The following is a 21,645-nucleotide window of genomic DNA, read 5'->3' on the forward strand; positions in this document are numbered from 1 at the left end:
GAGGGGAAAAGGGGGAAAAGTGAGAAAAAGAAAGAGTTTGTGGGTTACCATGGCATCCTGTGGGTGACATTTTTGTCCCAAAAAAAGACTCCCCCTGAAATCAGCAGCTACAAAAGTTTACTCTAACCTAGAAAATCCACATTGTTCCTGCCCCAGATCTCCCCCTCCTTCTCCTGCTCCCCTAAGACTTGGCTTAGAGTGAATGAGCATCTTTCCCATCGATGCCCTTCAAGAAGAGGCCAGGTAAGCATTTGTCAGTGCCCGCCATAGTGAACGGCACAATTTGGTAGATGGTTGGGAGGGGTGGTAGGGACTGAAACTGTGATTTCATTGTTATGAGGAATTCCCAGCAGGGAAGCTCCCTCCATCTGCTCTGCAACCTATTGCCTTAGAGAACTGCCTGGGACTCAGAGGTTAAGTGACTTGCCCAGGGTCACACAGTATGCATCAGAGGCAAAATCTGAACCCAGATCTTCCTGACCCTAAGACCTACTCTTTATCCATGATACTACTCTAGCTGACACTATTGGAAAAAATATGAATGAATGAATATTGTAGAAGAGATTTCTCACTGGGTGCAGGTTTTTAGAGGTACTGGGTACTTCAATGGCTCTCCCATCTCTGAGAGCCTGTGACTTCCTAAGGCAGTTTCTGACACAATGATAACAGTATTCATGTGCCTCTCCTCCCCTTTCCCCCAGAGACACAGAGCCCCAGAAAGACCCCAACTATAAAGGAAGCTGGCCTCCCTACTTTCGCTAGACTTGCAGCCTCCTTTTTAGAAGGCCTCACCTCTTTGTAGCCCTGTGAGCCAACAGTCACTTTTCTAACTTTTCCAATTTGAAGGAGCTGAAGGAGGAGGAGAAGCCATCAAACACTGGCTCACCTCAGTGATCCGGTCCTGCAGGAGTCCCAGGGAGCGACTGGTACCTTGCATGGTGTCCTCCGCCTCCTGAAGTGCCACCGTGCCCTGGCGCAGGTTCTCTACCACATCCTCCACCTGACTCTCCACAGTAATGGCACGGCCCCTTACATGTTAGGAGAAGGGCAAGGGAGAGAAGAGAGAAAGGGGAGAATATGGGCTCCCATCCCCACCAGCCCCGGGGGCACCACTTCTCAAACCAAGCAAGAGGCTAGGACAACTGAATCAGCTGATTTATTTTTCTGGATGCCCCCACTCAAGGGCAAATATTACACCACAAAAAACATTAGAACCCCCCACCAAAAAAATTAGACACCTTAGACCACCACCTTCTATATTCCAGAACCTGGGCTTTGAAGGACATGGGTCCTTAATGCGAATAATGATGATAATAGCTAATAGTAACTAAGATTTATATAGTGCTTTAAGGTTTGTAAAGTGCTATGCATATGTCACATCATTTGATAGAAAAAATTATGAAACTGACCAAAAATTAAAACTCTAACTTATTCAAATATTCCTATATATCATTTTGCATGAAAAGAGCAGTCAACAAAATTTCCTATTAGTAGAAACAGAACTTGACTTGGGAATCAAAAGATCTGGGTTTAAATCTCAGCTTTCCTACTTCCTAGTTGTGTGACCTTCAGCAAATTACTTAAATCTCCCTTGCGTAAGGTTCTCCACCTGTAAGATAACCAGATGATTCCAAATTTCCACCTATAAAGTAACTAGATGATTCCAAATTTCCCTTTGCAATGTTGATATTATCATACTACAAAAAGTGTCAGATGGAGACTGGGCAGATGTAGGTAGGGGCAGGTACATTTCACATGTTTATGTTTGGTTTGGTTTTAAACAAGGTTTCCAGCCAGGAATACAGAGTAATGGGTATATTCACGTGCATTTGCAATGCATAGGTGTCATTAAGCCTGCTGCTGACCTTGAATTCCTGGTGGCACCACTAATCTACCCTCACCCAGGAATATTCAGGGCACTCAGTTTGTGGCAAAATCCATACTCATCATCCTCCATTAAAGTCCCTGATAGGCAAAGGCTCATCGTTATCATCACCATCACTAGCATTTATATAGCACTTTAAGGTTTGCAAAGTATTTAACATTTATAATCTTTTCTGGTCCTCACAGCAACCCTGGGAGGTAAGAGTTGGTATTACTTCCATGTTACAGCTGAAGAGAGCGAGGCTGAGAGAAATTAAATGACTCCTGTAAGGTCACGCAGCTAGCAAATTTCATAGGATTACAGCATTTAGGGCTAGAAGGAAATAAGGGATAATCTTGTACACTCCCTGCCTCCCAGCCTAGGTCCTAAAGTCACTGTTTCCCTGGAACAAATTGGGAGGTTATAAGCGACAAGGAAGAAGCCAAAAGAGTCAAGCCTTACCTGGACAATTCTGCCTCCTCCTGCAGCTTCCGAGCCCGAGCGATGTCCTGCCTAGTCTGAGACAGAATCAGGTCCACATTAGGCAACCTGGCTGCGATGGCCTGGATCTCATTCATCTTCCGGAGGACTGTCGCTGAGTCCGTGGGCAGCCATAGAGCCAGAACTGACTCACTGATCTCCTGGATGGTGGCTGCATCTGTGCTGGGGTCTGAAAGGCAGATGTGGGCCAGGTGTGAGGGACCTTCTCTCCACCCTCTTCCCAAAGGGTCAGACAGCCCTTGGATCTAAGGAAGAAGCACATACTACCCCCCAACTACCTGCCAACCACAAGGAAGTATACTGATTCTACTGTGTTAGGGAGGGAGACCAGAACTCCTAGGCTTTAGGCAGGGAAGACCTTACTTATCTGGAAGGCTGTATCCTGACTCTTAAAGCTTGCTTGACTAGGTTAGCACACCTAGCTATTACAAAAATAATATTAACAACAAGAATATAATGGATGCTACTCACAATGATGCAGTGCTTTAATTTTTATAAAGCACTTTCCTCACCCCACCGCTGTGAGGTCACACATGTTTTTTTATCCCTATTTTACAGACTAGGAAACCGAGGTTCACCAGAGGCTGTGACTTGCTCAAAGTCACACAACTAGTGTAAGAGATAGCACTAGAACCCAGGTCCTGCTGGGGTTGCCTTCCCAAGTACCTTACTACCTGTACAGACAGGAGGGGAGCTCCTTCTAGGCCTCTCCTAGAGGGTTTGGTCATGCTTACTATATCCTACCCTTCAGGCCACAAAGTCCAAAAGCCCTAGTTTAAGAATCTGTTTGGCCCTGGCCTTTCAGCACATTACTGAATCTCTGTGAGACTCAGTTTGCCCGTTTGTAAGAGAAAGAGAGGGAGCAGATCAGTGGCACAATGGATAGAGGGCTGGGCCTGGAGTCAAGAAGACTTATCTTCCCAAGTTCAAATCTGGCCTCAGACACTGACTAGCTGCGTGACACTTAACCATTTTGGACTCATTTTCCTCATCTGCAAATGAGCTAGAGGAGGAAATGGCAATCCACTCCAGCATCTTGCCAAGAAAACCTCAAATGACGTAATGAAGAGTCAGACATGACTGAAACGACCGCACAACAACAACACATAACAACAACACAGAGAGGAAATGTCTTCTGCCTGCCTCCTCCTGCTTGCCAGTGACGTTTGTGGACATTAGTAATAGACAGGATGGTGCTTTGAGCTCTTTGGAATGATGCTATATAGAACGAAGAACTGTAATAATAGCCATGTTTTTCCTCCAGATGGTAGTAATTGGGCCCGTGGCCAAGACAATTTCCCGAAAGGGACCAGGAAATATTGTTACTAATAACCATAATAACAGAAATAGTAATAATGCATTTGTTTGGCATCTTTAACTTTTCACATCCACATCTCACTTGATCCTCATAACAGCTCCGTGAGGCAGGTATTATCATCCTCATTTTACAGATAGGGAAACTGAGGTAGAGAGAGCAAAAGGCCTTGCCCACCCAAGGTCACACAGCAGGTCAATAGCAGAACTGGGACATCAGAATCCAATGATCTCTTGACTAACACCAACCTGCCTCATGACCCATCAGCAAAACTCAGGTCAGGATCCTAATGGGAAATGGGATGGGGAAGGCACTCACTCACCAGTGAGAAAGTCTCGGACCTGTTGGATGAGGAGGCGGGTGCGTCGGACATCCTCTTCCATCTGAGAACGGCTGTTGCTCACCTGGATCTCTAGGCGCTGGGCATCTGTCTGGATCTGGGTGGCAGCTTCCTCTGCTTCCCTGATCTAATAATGGACATGGAAATAAGACAGACAAGGGCTCACATCTGAAGAGATCCTCTGTTCATCCTTCTAATTGCCCCCCCAAAGAAAAAATCTGGGAAATCCCCTTTCTCCTTACTCCTACCCAGGTAGCATTTGGAATTGCCAGATAGCTATGGCCCTGAAGGAGATTAGTGTTAACAGGGGGCACTGAACAACATACCAAAAACAAAGGCTAGGAATTCTCACCCTTCATATGATACGTGACCTTTCTAAAGCTACCTGAAATCATGTCATATCAGGACAGGTTAAAGAGACAGAGGCTGTTTAGCCTAAAGAAGGAAAAAAACCCTAGGATAGGGGTAGGGGAAGCAGGAACATGATAATTGTTTTCAAGTACTTGAGCGGCTTTGCTGTAGAAGAATTAGGCCTTTGTTCTGCTTGGCCTCAGAGAGCAAAACTAGGAACAATCAGGTGGAAATTCCAGAGAAGCAGATTTATGACCCAAAAAGGAACATCTTCCTAATAATTATAGCTATTCCAAAAAAAAGGAATGGGCTACTTCAGGAGGTCATCACAGGAGGGTTTCAACTGTAGGCTGAAAGATCATTTTGCATGTATGAATTAGGTCAGATGGTCCCTTCCAATCCTAAGATTCTACACTCTCCTGTCTACAGGATGGTCCCTTCCAATCCTAAGAGTCTACACTCTTCCTTGGCTGTAAAACAGAGATGAGAATAAGCCTGATCTCCTTTTGATGGGTTACAGGAAGTATACGCAGGATGCCTGGGCTTTTCTGTCCATCTCTCTCTTTTCTGTACAACTTATACCTACCCTCTGCTTGGTTTGTTGGAGCTGAGCATTGAAGTTCTGGAGCTGTTGGGACACCTGCTTGGCAGTCCTGAAGGCACTGCCTGCCTGCCGGAGGATGCCTCTACAGTCAGCATCACAGACTGTGCCATTGTCTCGGGGACACAGCACCCCTTGGCATTGCCCCGGGGTACAGGTCTCCTGCCTTGTAGTCCCGCAAATCTGCCATGGGAAAGAGGGAGAATCAAGAAGACCTCCTACCCACCACCTTTGCTGAAACCCACCCACTCAAAGACTGCCCCATCCCACTCCCAGAAAACAAATGGCTGACCATCACCATGGCAACAATGGACCAGTAATTTGTCTCCATAGCAACCACTGAGCATATGGGGGATAGGGGTTTATGGTAGTTGACAGGAGGAGAAGAAAGTACAAAGAAAAGGGAGAATCTGGAGGGAAATGCGAGTCAGCAATGGGGGTGCCCAAAGCACAAGGTGGGTGGGGGGAGGTTCTTGGTAATGAGGAATGCTCTTCTTAGAATCCCTCCCAAGAACTGAGGGACTCACCTGGTTGATGGTGGGCGTCAGATTGGGAAAGGAAGCCATTTGTTGCCTCAGGGTCTGGAGCTGTGGCCCCCCAGAACTTCCACTTCCTTCTACCTGCCTCTCCAGCCTCTCAGCTTCTCTCCGGCTGTTACGGGCCTGGAGCAGCAGGTCTGAGCTGCTAGCAATACGTTGAGCAGCTTGGGAAGACGTCTGGTAGGCAGAGCTCAGCATCCGGAAGGAACCTGCAGGATGAGGAAGGGGATTAGCTACCTACGGGACCGGGGGGCTGAGAGGAAGATGGAAACATCAGAGACGGCATCCTGGGCCACATAAAGAAGATGTGTAGGATCCCCAAAGGTGGCCTGTGCACCTTTACCTGATGGGTCTGTGCTACTAATTCTCTCAAATTGTTCTCTCTTGTTCTGATATTGGATGAGGAGAAGCTTAAGACTTCTGTCCAGATTCTCCAGCTCTCTCAAAACAGAATCTGTCTCCTCTTCTAAGGGCAGATCGGTCCGCAGACTCTGGAGGGTCCTCCTGTGGGGAGAGAGGGGCAGTTAATTAGGGGCAGAGTATGGGCTTCTGCCTGCCTTCCTTACTCTGGCCAGCCACCTCCTATCCTAAGAGGAAGTTTCAGCTGAGTCAGAGAAAGCAGGAACCAAGGAAAAGTCAAGGGTCCTACATCATCTATAGGCTAGAAATTCACACTCTAGCTAATCAAAAGTTGCCAGTAGAAGCAAAGATGTCTCCCAAAGCAGTGGCCATCCCCAGATAGTCTTTGTGACTTCTTTCTTTCATTTGATACCATGACCTCCTCATAGATAAGTCTCATGATCTCGTGATCTCGTGATCGTTTCAACAAATTCAAATCGACATTTATTAAGTATCTACTTCATGCAAATCTCAGTGCTAGGTCCTAGGAATACAAAGACAAACATGGAACAGTCCCTGCCCTCATAGAGGGGTTGGGCAATGATAATAACATATTTACCATCCACCTCACTTTAATTGTTTAGCATAGTGCCTGGAACATAGTAAGCATTTAATAAATGCTTGTTGACCAACTGACTGTTATAAGACAATTTTAAATCAGAGCAGATGGATGGTGCGGTGGATAGACAGAGTATGGGCCTTGAGTCAGGAAGACCTAAGTTCAAATCCAACCTCAGACACTTACTAGCTGTGTGACCCTGAGCAACTCACCTAATTTCTGCTTGCCTCGGTTTCCTCGTCTGTAAAATAGGGATAATAACAGCTCCTACCTCCCAGGTTGGTGTGAGATGCTAATTGTAAAGCACTTAGCACAGGGCCTAGCACACAGTAAGCACTTCAGAAGTGTTAGTTGTTATTATTATTATTATTATATTGGCTCCTCTGCTTGTCCTCTTACTTTGCCAGTTGCTTCTTCTCTCTCTCTTTCCACCCATCTCCTAACTGTAGGCCTTCCCCAAGGCTCAGCCCTTGACCCTCTGTTTCCATTTCTCTACACTCTCTCTCAGCCAATCCGCCGCTCCTCCAACAGCATCCAGCTCGACCACCATTTGAACTGACAAGGGATCATCCAGCCTGTGCCTGAAGACCTTTGCTGATTACTTCCGGAGAAGAGCTGACCCCAAATGCAAGGCCTTCCATCAAGTGGTCCAACCTTACCAAGCCGATCGTTTATCTCATCATCGCTCAATGTGGTAGCTGTGGTGTAGTGAACTGGACCGGACTTGAAATCTGGGAGAGATGGGTGTGAGTCCCTGCTTGGCCACATACCCCCTGTGTGACCTTGGACCAGTCACTCCCTTACTTAGACCTTTAGTGTCCTTATATTTAAAGTGGAAATAATAATACTTTTACCACGTCCTTCTCAGAGGGTTGTTGTGAGGACCAAATGAGAAGAAAGATGTCCATAAGGGACACCCTGAACGTCAGTAAGTTAAGTGACTCGCTCCCCATCACATAGTGTCAGAGATAGGATTTGAAACTCAGTCTTCCTGGCTCTCGGTTCAGCATTCCTACTAGGCCATCCTAGTGGCTTAGCGGTACTAATAACTGCCCTAACTTACGGGGCATGTACTATAAGGTTTATGTTTTAAAATGGAAAAAAAAAGATGTAGGCAATTTATAAGCAACTCTCAATCATCCTAATCACACATATATGGTCATATTTTATATTTTTATATATTTATATATATGCATATGTATATATACGTACATAGATATACACAGGTGTGCATATGTGTACCTACAGGTTTTACAGACACAAGATGCTTATATTTTTACATAGATTACCCCATTTGAGTCTCACACGAGCCCCATAACTTAAATAGGGAAAACAGTATTATTTCCATTTTATGGATGAAGAAACTAAGGCCCAGAGAAGTTTTAACCTTTTTTGTATCATGGAGCCCTTCAGCAATCTTTTGAAGCCTATGGATCCCTCCACAGAAAAATGTTTTTAAATGCATGAAATAAAACATGTAAGATTACCAAGGAAACAAGTTTTATTGAAATTATGATGTAAATTGTTTTCCAATTCAAGTTCACAGACCCCTGAAATCAATCGTTGGTGCGGCACAGGGGAGGGAGGTCTACAGGTAAAGAATCCCTGCTCCAGAGCACAGGGTCATCACATGCTAACTCTTGCCTCTGTCTAGGGTCACAGAACTAGTCAGTGGCCACAACAATACTGAATGCCAGGCCGCCTTCTCCCTGATCACACGCATAGCTGCTTTCACTGACTCTCAGTCTGTGTGGGCTCAAAAAAAGCAAACTAATTTTAGTATCACCTGAGGCAAACAGAAAGCTAAATGGGGCGTGGGGTTTGTCATTTATTCTAAAGCCAAATACAAAATTATTTTTAGATAACTTATTCTAAGATAAGATTTTTTCCTCTGGGACACCAGCAAATCCACAGTTTCCCTTGGGACCACAGATCACGACTGGGTTGATCTCAACAGAGATGGCAGTCCCAGCTGCTTCATCTCTACCACCTTAAAGACTTGGTCTGTCTTAAGCCTGATGCCTGCCACATTCTAGTCAAATAAAAAGAAGACTGGACAAAGTCTGGGGAGAAATCCTACCCTATGCTATAGTCTCCTGTCCCTAAATTAATGTCCCCAGGCAGAGCCGCAGGCATCCATTCTCTTCCCTCCTTTTATATCCTCAGTCATTTTTAGATTAAGCCAAGATGTTTATTCACAGAGGAAAGAGTAGATTCATAAATTGTACTCTCTAACCCATGAGCTTGTTTTGAGAAAAGAGCTTTGTAAACCTTAAAGGGGAGGCAACTAGAGAGTACAGTGAATAGAGCACTGGGCCTAGGGTCAGGAAGACTCATTTTCCTGAGTTCAAATCTTGCCTCAGACACTTACTAGTTGTGTGACCCTGGGCAAGTCACTTAATCCTGTTTGCCTCAGTTTCTTCATCTGTAAAATAAAATCTGGCAAACCACTCCAGTATCTTTGCCAAGAAATCCCCACATGGGGTCTTGAAGAATTGGACTAAGCAACAACAAACAAATCTTAAAGGCCTAGTGAAATGTGAATTCCTATTAACAGTCAGAGAAACAATGGACTATCAAAGAATCTATCCAATGTCTAACTGGACAGTTCTCATCTAGCTGATTTCTTTGAACCATATTCCACAGTCCAGCATCTTATGGTGTCCACCATGTTCTAGAATCTCTGGAGCCAACCTCAGAAATTTTGCTTCTCCTTCCCTGTGCCCAGACCTGGGCTCTGCCCAGCTTTTGGCTGCTTGTGTTTCACCTACTGGTAAATTTAAAAACCTTACTTCACTCCCGAGTTGTTAGAATACCCCGCTGGCTCTCAGTGCTTCTCCCATATACACCTGTGCCTCCTAACTCTGATATCTCATTGTCTTCTCCCTCTTCTCTTGACCCAAGGGGCCACAAAGGACATGTATGCAACAAATAAATTATATTTCAACATCAAAAACATCCTCCAAATTCATAAAGATACCCTATTCTTTCACATCTAGTTCCCTCCACTAGGATGACTAATCGAAAGTTGTTTATTTTATGTACCTTTTTGTTGAATTTCAACTGAGTAGGAGGGAGAATGAGGGAGAAGAGTACCTGACAGAGAAGATGACATTTGCCACCTCAGTTATCTCTTGCTCTGTGACTGAGGGCATTCGGAGGATCGCCTGGATCTGTCGGATGCTGTTCTCTGCCTCCGCTATGCGGGGACCCAGCCTATGTTCCTCTAGGCCAGACCCTGGCCGGAGCCCAGCTGTGCTGTTGAGCAGGGCCCTAAGACGCGGGACTTCCTCTCGGATGTTCCTATCATATGTCTGGAAGCAGGGGTGGCAGGCCACACAGATGGGGTAGTTGTCACAGAAGCCCCTCTGGCACTGGTCACAACGGGGACCAGCAAAGCCCGGGCGACACAAGCATCGACCTGTAGCCTTGTCGCAGCCTGGACCTTCTGTCCCCCGGAAGTCACAGTCACAGCCTGCAGAGGGGGCAAGAAGAGACAGAGTAGTGAGCCCTGAGGGCAGAGGCTGAGGATTTCCCCTGGTTTGGGAGAAAGAGCACCATGATCAGAAGCGCCTTCAGCACAGGGGCTGTTTTTACCTCTCTTTGTATCCCCAGACAGTGCCTGCCACAAAGGATGCATTTCATAAGTGCTTGTTGACTTGACCATGATGGAACCCTAAATTCTGAGCCTTTGCTAACTTGGTGTAGGTAGCTGTAGCATAATGGAAAGAATACAGCCTCTGGAGCCAACAGAACTGGATTCAAATCCTTCCTTGACTTTCTACTACTGAGGTGACCATGAGTAAGTCACTTAACCTCTATAAACCTCAGTTTCCCTATCTGTCAAATATGAATAACATTATCTACCATGTCTACATGCAAGGATCAAATGGACATCTTCATAAATGTCATCTATTGGATTTTTCTTGGACTAAATCTCTTTGCTCATTGACCTAAAGAACTCCCAGTAAGGAAATTCCTTCTACCAATGCCAATGGGTACCTTATCATCTTAGTTGTTTTGAGCTCTGGGAGGTTAAGGGTCTTACAGAGGATCACATAGGCAGTGTATATCAGTGGTAGGACTTGAACCCAGGTCTTCTGACTGCAAGGCTGGCTGCCTCTCATCTCACAGGGTTACTGTAAGGGAAGCACTTTGTAGATCGTAAAAGCACTCTATTGGTATGGTGCAAAGAGCGATGGATTCGGAGTAAAAGGATCGAAATTGAAATCCTGGCTCTGCCAGTTACTGAATGGCTTTGGGCCTCAGTTTCCTCATCTGCAAAACAAAGGGGTTGGACTAGATAATAATAATAATAATAATAATAACATGTTAAGGTTTAGAAAACACATTATACTTATTATCTCACATGATCCTTACAACAACCCTATAAAGAAGATGCTAATATTATCTCTATTTTACAGATGAGCATTTAGGGATAGAAAACATATTAGGGTTAGAATTATGGTTAAATAGCATCTAAGATCCCTTCCAGCCCTAAATCTATGGTCTTGTTTTTATAATCTTTGGGCTCTTGTTTCTTTTTCTTTCCAATGGGGGAAAAAATATCCTCCTCTCTGCCCGACAGACACAATGGAGATCAACTCCAGGAAATTTGGTTTCTCTCTGGAAAAGATAAAGAAATATAACACCCTCAAAGTACCAGGACACATCTGGGACATTTGCTGAATTGCCAGCAGGGAACTGACTTTTAGGGCAGGTGAACAGATGGGAGATCATTCATTCTAATGATCTTCTGCATTCACTAGGACTGGTGAAGTTTATCCTCCAGTTACAATGAATGAACACAGCACAAGTGCCAGCAAAGAGAGGTGAGCATGCACCTATTACATAAACTTATCTGTGCATAATCACACCCACACACACATGCATTGACCCCCACACACCACGATGCACTCCACTCTCACCAATTCAGCTCTGAATCACTAATTTCTTTCAAAGGTGACCTCAAGCAGCACTTGCTATGTAAGATCATTCTTCTAGCTTCTAGTGTCTTCCCTCTCATGTTACCTGGATTTTTAATATATATTTTGTACATGCTTATATAGGTGCATGCTGTCTGCACCAACACTTTGCACTTTTGTCTCTGTATCCCCAGCTCCTAGCACAGTGACACACAGTTTATGTATCATAGCACATGGCACATAGAAGAATTTTGTTGTTTAGTCATTTTTCAATCATGTCTAACTCTTTGTGACCCCATTTGGGGCTTTCTTGACAAAAGATCCTGGAGTGCTTGGCCATTTCCTTCTCCAATTCATTTTACAGATGAGGAAATCGAGGCAAACAAGGTTAAGTGACTTGCTCAGGGTCACACAGCTAGTAAGTATCTGAGGCTGGATTTGAATTCCAGTCTTCCTGACTCTACCCCCTAAACCACTTAGCTGCTCCCAATCAAAAAGGACTTATCTATCAACTGGTAGATGTGTGAACAGTCTTGCATCCATGTTCACACAGACACAATAATAATAACGGACGTTTACACAGCATTTTATAGTTTGCAAAGTGCTTTACATAGATTGGTATTTAAACCTCTCAAAAACCCTGTGAGATAAGAATTAGAGGTGCTGCTGCATAGACAAGGACATTATATCAAGTCTCACTGAGACCAAGTGACTCGTCCATGCTTAGACAACTAGTAAGGGTCCTGACTCCAATTCCAATACTCTATCTGCTGCATCACCCTGCCTGTCTGGCTCACAGACACCCCCCACCCCACTCCGTAGATACCTTCTGCTCTGGATAGAACGTACCTCGACATCCTGAACCAGTATCTCCATAAGACCGATCAGGACACAGGCGGATGGATGCAGCACTGCACGTGGGGCCATCAAATCCTTCCCGGCATGGACACTGACCTGTGAACTATGCCAAGAGGAGAGTGCCATCAGGAGGCACTATCCCTGCCCAGTGCCCCATCCCTGAGATGGGGGCCTACAATACCCCGGCTCGGTGAATGGTAAAGCTAGGAAGCTTTAGGTAAAGCCAGGCAGCTCCACCCCTACCTCTGCGTTAGACTCCAACCTAAGATGTACACGTTTTCCGCTGTGATTGCCCCATACAACAAGGCAGGGCCCTGAAGAAATCATGGCAAGTCTGGGCTTTGCCACAGGTTAGACTCCTTAGAGAGGGGTTTTGGTAGTATTGTTCTAACAAGTGTTGAGATGGTAGAGGGTCTAAGAAGCAAATCAGGTGTAGTGGAAAGAATACTGATTTGGGAAGCAAGAGACTTTAGTTCTAATCTTATCTCTATCCTTAACTAGTTCTGTGGCCCTAAACCAGGAGTGGGGAACCTTTGGCCTCAAGGCCACCTGTGGCCCTCTAGGTCTTCAAGTGTGGCCCTTTGACGATTAGGGCCTCACTTGGGGGCCACATGTCCCCACCCTTGCCCTCCTTAGGTCTCAATTTCTCATGTGTTGAATGAAGGGGTGAGACTAGCTGACCCCTAGGGTCCACCCAAGTTGTGGTATTTATATTATTCTATTATTGTAAAACTCAAGAACCAGTAGACATTTTTCCTTGTGTTGCTTCTAGAAAAGCTGGGTATAAGAAAAGGAAAAGCTCTATGAAGTTTTGAGGTAACCTGCATGTTGGGCTAAATTATTATTTTTTTTGTTTGGTTGCTTTTTTAGGTAACACCTGTATAGGTTTGGAATATCTCTGTTTGTCTCATCATTGTGCAGAAAGGAAGTGAACTCTCTCCCAAGCTCATCCCAAATCACTAACTACCTATTAGACATTTAAAACTGGATGCCCCAGAAGGCATCTCAAACTCAACATGACCAAAACAGGATTAATCAACTCTCCCCCCAGACCCTCCCCTCTTCTCAAGTTCTCTATTTCTGTCAAGGATACCACCATCACCACGTTTCTTGAGTCTGTACTCTTCTCACTACTCACACAGCCACCACCTTAGCAAAAGCTCCCATCACCATTCAACCAGACTACTGCATCGGCCTCCCATTTGGTCACCCCTCTTGTCTTTCCCTACTCTAAAACGTCCTCCATACTGTGCCCAAAGTGATTTTTCCTTCAGCACAGGTTTGATCATGCCATTCCCAGATTCAATAAACTGCAGTGATTCCCTGTTGCCTCTGGAATGAAATACAGCCTTCTCTGTTTGGCTTTGAAAGTTCTCCACAACCTGGCCCCTCTTCATTGTACCTTCCTCCTCTTTCCAAATTCTATGGTATAGCCAAACTGTCCTCTTTGCTCTTCCTCACATCTGTCACCCCATCTTCTACCCCCATGTCGTTCCACTGGCAATCTTCCATAACTGGAATATACTTTCACTTCCTCCCCATGGGATCCATTACCTCCTTCCAGACTCAGATCAAGCCCCACCTTTTGTTCCCCACTCCCACTATTGCTAGTGCCCTTTGTCTCAGTTACTTTGGGTTTATCTTTCATTTATTTTGTATATAATTATAAATGTACACATTGTCTATCCTGAAAGCCTATAAGCTCCTTGAAAGCAGGAACTGGTCAATTGTTGTCTGTATCTCTAGAGCTTGCCAGGCAGTAGATACTTAATAAATGCATGTTGATTGGTTGATTAATTAAATAGAAATTTAGGCCAAATATCCTAAATCCTGATGTTCGATTAGGAGGCTTCCTGACTGACTGGGAGAAGGCCTGGGATTGTAGAATGGACCAATGAGTTTGATTTGGGGGTTCAGTCTCAACTCCCCTGGGGTTGCTCTGGAGTGGAAGGCTTCATTCTCTTTAGAAGACACAAGGGGGGCTCCCTGGCTATGGGGATCCAACAGCTAAGCTAAGTCCAGGAATTTGGAGAGCAATTAGAAGTTAAGTATCCTCCAGTCTCTACCTAAGTAATATTCTTTTTTTTCCCCCACTTTTAATTCCCATGCCTGGGTGTATTATTTGTGAGTTTCCGTATTCTATTTTCTTTACAAATAAACCCTAAAAAACCTATTTATGCTGTAGAATACATGGTAGACAAGTGGAAGAATAAAAACAGAGGGTGAGTAAATACCAGATTTGGGTGTCCAGTTATGGTGGCAGGAGAAGGGGAAAAGTAATCAGGGATTGGGGAGAGCAGATCTCCGAAGCCAGGGATGTAAGTCAGCTCAGGAAATAAGAAGGCCAAGGGAGTTAGTGCTTCACACAGTATTTGTGACCAGGGAAAGTTTAGAAAGCTTTGAAGAAGGGCTTTAAAATGAAATACAAAGATCCCTTGGGTTGGTTCCAAAGATGAGCTAAGAAATTGGAATTCTTCTGACCAGAGAGAATCTTAGATTTAGAAAACCTCAATTTTTCAGATGAGGAAATGGAGATCCAAAGAGCTTAATTTCAACACAGCTAAAGCCCCATCTTCTGCATGAAGGCTTTCCCCTTTCCTCTCTCCCCCCACACCACCCCACCAACGTCAGTGACTGCCCTCCCAAACTGCATTGTACTTTGCCATATATATTCATCTTTATTCACTCTACTTATACCGTATTTATTTTCAAATGTTGTTTTCCCAGTTAGGATAGGGAGTAGATTGCCTGTGAGCAGGGATTGTTTCATTCTTCGTGCTAGCATCCCCAGCATCTAGCACCGTACCTGACACCTAGTAGGCATTTAATAAAGACTTGTTGATTAATTATCAATTGTTGATTTAATTGTTCATTGATTGAGCAACTTGCCCAAGCGACTTGCCCAGAGGTAGTAAGTGGCAGAGCTGGGATTTAGACTCCAGGTCTCCTAATTCCTTTCAATTGCACCTCCCTAGAGAAGCTGACCATAACTGAGCAAAGACTTAGGCTCAGTGCATCATTCCTCAGTGGGGAGGACAACTCTCCCAAAGGCACTCCTGCCGCTTGCAGCTCCATCACCTGGTGCTACAAGCTAATCTTCCCTTCTCCACTGAGCATACCCCCCGCCCAGTCCCTTGGGGCTTCTTTCAGCTCCTTACCTGATTACACTGTAGGCTGTAGGAGTTGTGAGGGTCACAGTTACATGGCTCACAGCCCCTGCCACTGGCCACTTTCCAGTAATGGGGAGCACATTGATCACACTTGGGACCAACAACATTGGGCAGGCATAGGCAACGCCCAGTCTCCTCATCACAGGGCATGTCTCGCCGGGATCCCAGGATGCTACAGTCACAGCCTGCAGGACAAGAGGTGGTACCATGCCTGGGACCCCCGAGGAATGATTCCACCCCCCAGCCCATCCCTAGAGACACCCCCAGAGATGCCCTAGATGGAGACATCCACCAAAATAGACAACATACACACTGTGGGTGCCAGGAATGGGCTGAACATGGATTGCTTTCATGCCACTCCCCAACTGGATAGCTCCAGCCAGCCCTGCTCTGACCCACCATCATCTCTTGTCTCCCACTCCTCCCTTATCTGTACAAAGAAACCTAAGCCTGTGCTGCCACCTGCTGGAATGAAGTGGCACAGCCTCTCCATTTTATAGGGAGGTGATGAGGAAGCAAATAACTAGTTAAGAGGGTGGAAGGTGACAAGGCACCAGGAGGGCAAGAAGCCTCAGTGCTGGGGAGTTATAGAAAGTAGAGCTCCAACTTTTCAGCCTATACCGTCATCAGATGTCCTGAGTCAGGCTGGAGTAGGCCCATGGGGGTGGTGGGGAGAAGGGGGAGAACAGGGAGGGGAGGAGGATGAGGAGGATGGGGAAGAGGATGGGGAGGGGGAGGAGGGGAGGGGGAGGGGGAGGGGAGTAGGAAGAGGGAGGGGGGGGAGGAGGGGAGGAGAACAGGGAGGGAAGGAGGGGGAGGAGGGGAGGAGGGAAGAGGGGGAGGAAGGAGGGGGGAGGAGGGGAAGAGGAAGAGGGGGAGGGGGAGGGGGAGAAGAGGAGAAGGGGGAGTGGGAGGAGGGAGGAGGGGGAGGGCAGGAGGGGAGGGGGAGGAGGGGAGGAGAACAGGGAGGGAAGGAGGGGGAGGAGGGGAGGAGAACAGGGAGGGGAGGAGGATGGGGAGGGGAGGAGGAAGAGGTAGAGGAGGGGAGGAGGAGGAGGCAGAGAAGGAGGAAGAGGAAGAGAAGGAGAAGAAGAAGGAAAAGGAGAAAGAAGGAGGAAGGAGAGAAGGAGGAGGAGGAGAAATAAAAGAAGAAGAAAAAGAAGAAAGGAGGAGGAAGAGAAGAAGAAAAAGGAGAAGGAAGAGAGGAAGAAGAAAAAGAAGTAGTAGTAGTTGTTGTCGTTGTACTAGTAGTAGTAGTAGCAGTAGTAGTAGTAGTAAAGTGACTTGCCCAAGGTTATACAGTAAGTACCTGGTCCTAGGCTCTTTCCACTGTGCCACCTAGCTGATATGAGGTCCCCCAACCCCAGAGGCAACCACCTCCTCCTCCACCTCCGGTGAGACATGTCTTCTCCCCAATGCCCTCCTCCCTCATGCCCTAGCCCCCAACTTACGACTGCAGCCCTGTGGGTTGGCATAGGTGAGTCCAGTGAAACCTGGCTTGCACAGGTCACAGCGTTCCCCCTTCACGTTCTCTTTGCACACACACTGCCCAGTCAGTGGGTCACAGGGGGCCCCCTGCACTGCCCCATCTGGGTCACACTCACAAGCTGGGGAGAGGGTGCAGAAGCAGTATCCACAATAAGAGGGAGACAGAGAGACAGAAAGTAGATCGCCCCCCCCACGTCCCTTCCCCACCTCCCTTCCTCTCGGCCAATCTACAGCCATCACTTCCTTCCAGACCCCGCTGAAAACTACACTTCCTCTAAAATGAAGCCCAGATAAGCAGAACAGCCTTGAAAGTTTTATGTTGGACTTACACGCCTAGAAGGAAAAGCAAATTGTACCTAACAGTTCTGCAGATTTGTGTACAATCCGCTCTTCTAGTACATATATGGAAATGCCCGTTTAATTTGGTGTTTAAGTTCAGAATTCAAAAAAACAAAACAAATTACCCTTCAAGAAGCCATCACTGACTCTACGCAGCATATTCAGGTTACTCCTTCATGGGGGCTCTTTTGGCAATAACTACATTGTTTGTACTTATATGGAAGCCCTGGCTACTTTTTGGGCAGCTAGGTGGAGCAGTGGAGTCAAGAAGATTCACCTTCCTGAGTTCAAATCTGGCCTCAGACCCTTACTAGCTGTGTGACCTTGGGCAAGTCACTTAACCCTGTTGGCCTCAGTTTCCTCATCTGTATAATGAGCTGGAGAAGGAAATAGCAAACTACTCCAGTATCTTTGCCAAGAAAACCCCAAATGGGGTCATGGAGAGTCTGACATGACTAAAGGACAGTTACTAAAGCTACTTTTTACATGTGGTTTTATTGGTCACTTTCATAAGGCCCCATTTTTGCGCAGAGGATCATGACAATGCTAAGTAAATACTTATTGAATTATTATCATTGTTATTATTATTATTAGAAGCTAGCATTTATATAGCCTTTTAAGATTTACAAAGCACTTTTACATATGGCCTCTCATTTGATCCCCATAACAATGCTGTGAGCTAAGTCCTATTATTATCCCTACTTTTCTGATGAGGAAACTAAGGTCAGATGACTTGCCTAGGCTCACCCAGCTAGTAAATGTCTGAGGCAGGATTCAAACCCTAGGCTTCCTGACTCCAAGGCCAACACTTAATCCATTGCACCAATTGGTTGAGCCTATCACCAGGCAGACTGAGCAGAGATGGCATGGTTCAGGCCCCCGCTTTTCCTAGGGACCTGCTGCCTTTGTGCCAAAGGGAAGTGGTTAGACCCAACATGAGGACCCCTGAGGAAAGAGAGAAGCAGAGAGAGCAGGGCAATCACTCACGGATACAGGTCTCCTGAATGGGAGCACCCGGACGGCGGTTCCGAAAGTAGTGCAGCTGACACCTCTCACAATTCTTCCCTTCTGTGTGGTCCCGGCAGCTGTCACATACACCTCCACTCACCCCCTGACTGGCAGCAAACACGGCTGGGTCAAAGTGGCACGTCTCTGAATGCCCATTACAGTCACACCCTGGAACAGGGAAAGAGGCGTGAGCAGGAGCCAGTGGAACCAAGGCAGTGGCTCTCAGATGCTTGTTGCTTATGGCACAGTATCATGCTTTGCCATAAAGAAGTATGGCACACTATAAGAGAGAGAGGAAATCTGCATGTGCACACAGAATTAATTCCAAGTCTAAGTGTCACACCATTAGGACATCCCTGGAGAAACTCACACTGCCCTGTCATGCCATAGCATGCCTTTTGAGGACTGCTAGACTGTGGGATCTTGATGTCACTAAGCCTGCTTGTGGGATCCCCCAGGGAGTCATTCAATCTATGTCACTTTGCTATAGTCATACACACACACACACACACACATGCACACTGTTCAGTCTAAGCTTTCACAATGGGGAGAATCTGGAATGGAAAGAATGAGAAGCAAGAGGAACAGAAAGTGTTTTAATCAAGAGCTAGGCACCTAAAGAGACATGAAGGGCAAACACTAGAGAATGATTTGAAGACTCCTTGGTGACATCAGAGTGGACTATTTGACCTCTCAGTTCTGGTCTAGCACTAGCCAAGGGGCAATGAAAGAAGGAAGGAAGAGAGAAAGGAAGGGAGGAAAGATGGAAGGAAGGAAGGAAGGAAGAAACTATGATTCAAGAACTTTCCCCCATCCCCCAGAATAAAGCTGACTCAGGTTGCAGCCACAATGGTATGGGTTTGAGATGAAAAAATGCTGCCAAGAATGATTCTCTCTCCTGCATCTGATGGGACCACTGAGGCTCAGAGAAGATCAGTGACTTCGCCAAGGGCACATAATTCCTCCAAGGAAATAAGGGCTATCCAGGCCCATGTCATACTCTGGCATTCATGAGGATTCTGGTCATCAGCAGGTTTCCAGGGCCGGTTGTTGTAGAAAGGAGCGCAGCGGTCACAGTTGGGACCAGCAGTATTATGCTGGCAGACGCAGACATCATGGACCTTGGAATAATTATTTCAGTCAGCGACAATAATAATTGCCCGTCTCCTTCCTATTGTCTAAATCCCACCCACCCTTTAAGGCCCAGCACAAACCATGCCACCTCCATAAAGTTCTCCATGACTACCCCCAACCCACACTGACTGCATTTCTCTGAACTCTAATGGAACTCCTAAGTCTGTTTAAGCATTTCCCAAACTCATTTGGCCAAGGACACTTGGGGATTTGAAATATTTGAATGGAATTCTCAAATGCTGGTCTCACAGGTTTAAGTGCAAGAGGGTATCTATGAAAAAAATGGGAGGAAATTAAGCCAATTTCCAAACAAAAGCATTTATCTAGGCTGTGGTAATTTCATAGTTTATATTTTAGAGGGAAATGTCAACAGTATCACAGTTTTTCCAATATTCGTTTCATGCAACACATTACACTTCCATGGCCCATGGTTTGTGAAATGGCAGTCGACAGATAGTTTAGTATTTAATCACCCATTGCCTTGTGTAGTTTGTTATCATTTATTTAGTGGGTGTAACTCTTATCTCCCCAACCAGATAATAAACCCTTTGAGGGTATGGATCCCACATGTCACCTAGCTCAGTGCTAGGTGCATGCCAAGCCTCAGTAAATGAATCATGGAATCCTGTTGTTGGAAGGGACAAAAGAGGTTAAGATATAATCCCTCATCTGATGCAGGAATCCCCTCTAGAACCGTCTGGAAAAGTGACTATTCAACCTATGCTCAAAAACCTGCTAGGATTAGGAGCTAACCGCTCCTGAGGCAGCCCATTCCTTCCAGGAGCAACTCTCATTTTGGAAAGTTATTCCTCACAGCGAGCCAAAATATGTGCTGATTGAATGATTCTATACGCTTGTCTTATGATGCTCCCTCTCTCCATATTTCTATCCCAGCAACAGATTGATATATCTGGCCAACAGTGTTGCTATAGTTACAATGAATTTACACACCAGATTCAGCTGGATGCTCTTTGTGCTCATATCATCCAATTTTACAACTAAAAACCCTCTCACAGTTTTAATTCCTGTCCCTTTCAACCCCCTTCTAAATTAGGGAAGGGAAAGCTGTGCCCCTATTTTATCATTGGGAAAACAAAAACATGGAGGAGTGAGTTGCCCAAAGCATACAATGGGTCAAACTAAACCAGGACTATATGCTTTCTCCACTAGATCCTGCCTCCCTTGCCCCCTCCCCTGCCTCCTCTCATGAAATGCCAGTCCTCCTCCCTCCCCAGGACTGTCACCTGCACTCTAGCTGAGGGGTCAGCAGGGGTGCCAGGGAGAGGAGCGCAGCGGTCAGCATGGCCATGGCAGAGGCAGCTCCCCTGCAACCGCAACTGGGACACAGCAAAGTAGGCACTGGGTGGGCGGTAACCTCTCTGGGGCACTGGAGCCAGTCTGGTGAAGTTGACTCTCAGGTTGGTAATTTCCCCCAGCTCTGTGTGAAACAAACATGGAGGGGAAGATAGAAGGAAGGAAGAAGAAAGGAAAGGATGGAGGAGGAGGAAGAAGAAGGAAGGAAGGAAGGGAGGGAGGGAGGGAGGCAGAGAGAAAGGAAAGAAGGAAGGAAGGAAAGAAGGAAAGAAGGAAAGAAGGGAGGGTGGGAGGAAGGGAGGGAGGGAAGGTAGGAAGGTAGAAAAGGAGGTAAGGAAGGAGGGAAGAAAGGAGAAAAGAAAGGGAGGGAAGGAGGGTAGGAAGAAAGGAAGGAACAAGGCAGAAACAAAAGAAGAAAAGGGGAAAAATAAGGAAGAAGCAAAAGGAAACATGAAAGATAAAGGACCATGGAAGAACAAAACGTTAATCTCTTTGAGCAAGAAGCTCATAGGGACCAAGTCACTCGCCCCTCCTTTGGCTTCACATCACTGGTACCAGGATCCTTCTGATCTCCCTTCTGGGATCTCACAGAGCATTTGCTTTCTGGTGCTTTTATCGTGTTATTTCGCATGTGTCATCTGTGTATGTGTCATAGCCATCAAAATGCAAAAGAAAGAACAACCACTTCGGAGTCAGAGAAGGGGGTGGGGGGAAGGGTACACTTACTACCTCTGTGACCCTGAGCTAGTCATTCCACCTTGATGAGTCTCACTTCCCTCACCTCTAAAATGAAGGATTTAGACTCGATATTCTTCCGAGCTCCCTTCTAGCTCCAAGTCTGTGATGCTATGACCCCTTCCACTGGAATGAAAGCTACATGATAAATTGTCTCATTTCTGCTGCGTGATGAACACCCTTCCCCTATCTCTCTCAGGGCCTA

At 46.0% G+C, this 21,645-nt stretch overlaps 1 protein-coding gene across 2 annotated transcripts in view; it reads right to left on the bottom strand.

The window, feature by feature from the left end:
• The window catches only part of LAMB3 (laminin subunit beta 3), a 59,765-nt gene that overhangs the window by 5,827 nt on the left and 32,293 nt on the right, over nt 1-21,645 (bottom strand). For both annotated transcript variants that reach the window (XM_036753195.1, XM_036753194.1), the window contains 13 exons: nt 20,636-20,829; nt 19,258-19,378; nt 18,237-18,425; nt 16,874-17,029; nt 15,411-15,607; nt 12,244-12,355; nt 9,566-9,944; nt 5,855-6,015; nt 5,500-5,720; nt 4,958-5,155; nt 4,003-4,147; nt 2,327-2,534; nt 887-1,028 (listed from right to left, as the gene is read on the bottom strand). In XM_036753195.1, the coding sequence (XP_036609090.1) occupies nt 887-1,028; nt 2,327-2,534; nt 4,003-4,147; nt 4,958-5,155; nt 5,500-5,720; nt 5,855-6,015; nt 9,566-9,944; nt 12,244-12,355; nt 15,411-15,607; nt 16,874-17,029; nt 18,237-18,425; nt 19,258-19,378; nt 20,636-20,829 (2,423 nt within the window). The remainder of the gene's footprint in view (nt 1-886; nt 1,029-2,326; nt 2,535-4,002; nt 4,148-4,957; nt 5,156-5,499; nt 5,721-5,854; nt 6,016-9,565; nt 9,945-12,243; nt 12,356-15,410; nt 15,608-16,873; nt 17,030-18,236; nt 18,426-19,257; nt 19,379-20,635; nt 20,830-21,645) is intronic.

Source organism: Trichosurus vulpecula, chromosome 4 (genome assembly GCF_011100635.1).
Source record: "Trichosurus vulpecula isolate mTriVul1 chromosome 4, mTriVul1.pri, whole genome shotgun sequence".
Taxonomy (NCBI): Eukaryota; Metazoa; Chordata; class Mammalia; order Diprotodontia; family Phalangeridae; genus Trichosurus; species Trichosurus vulpecula.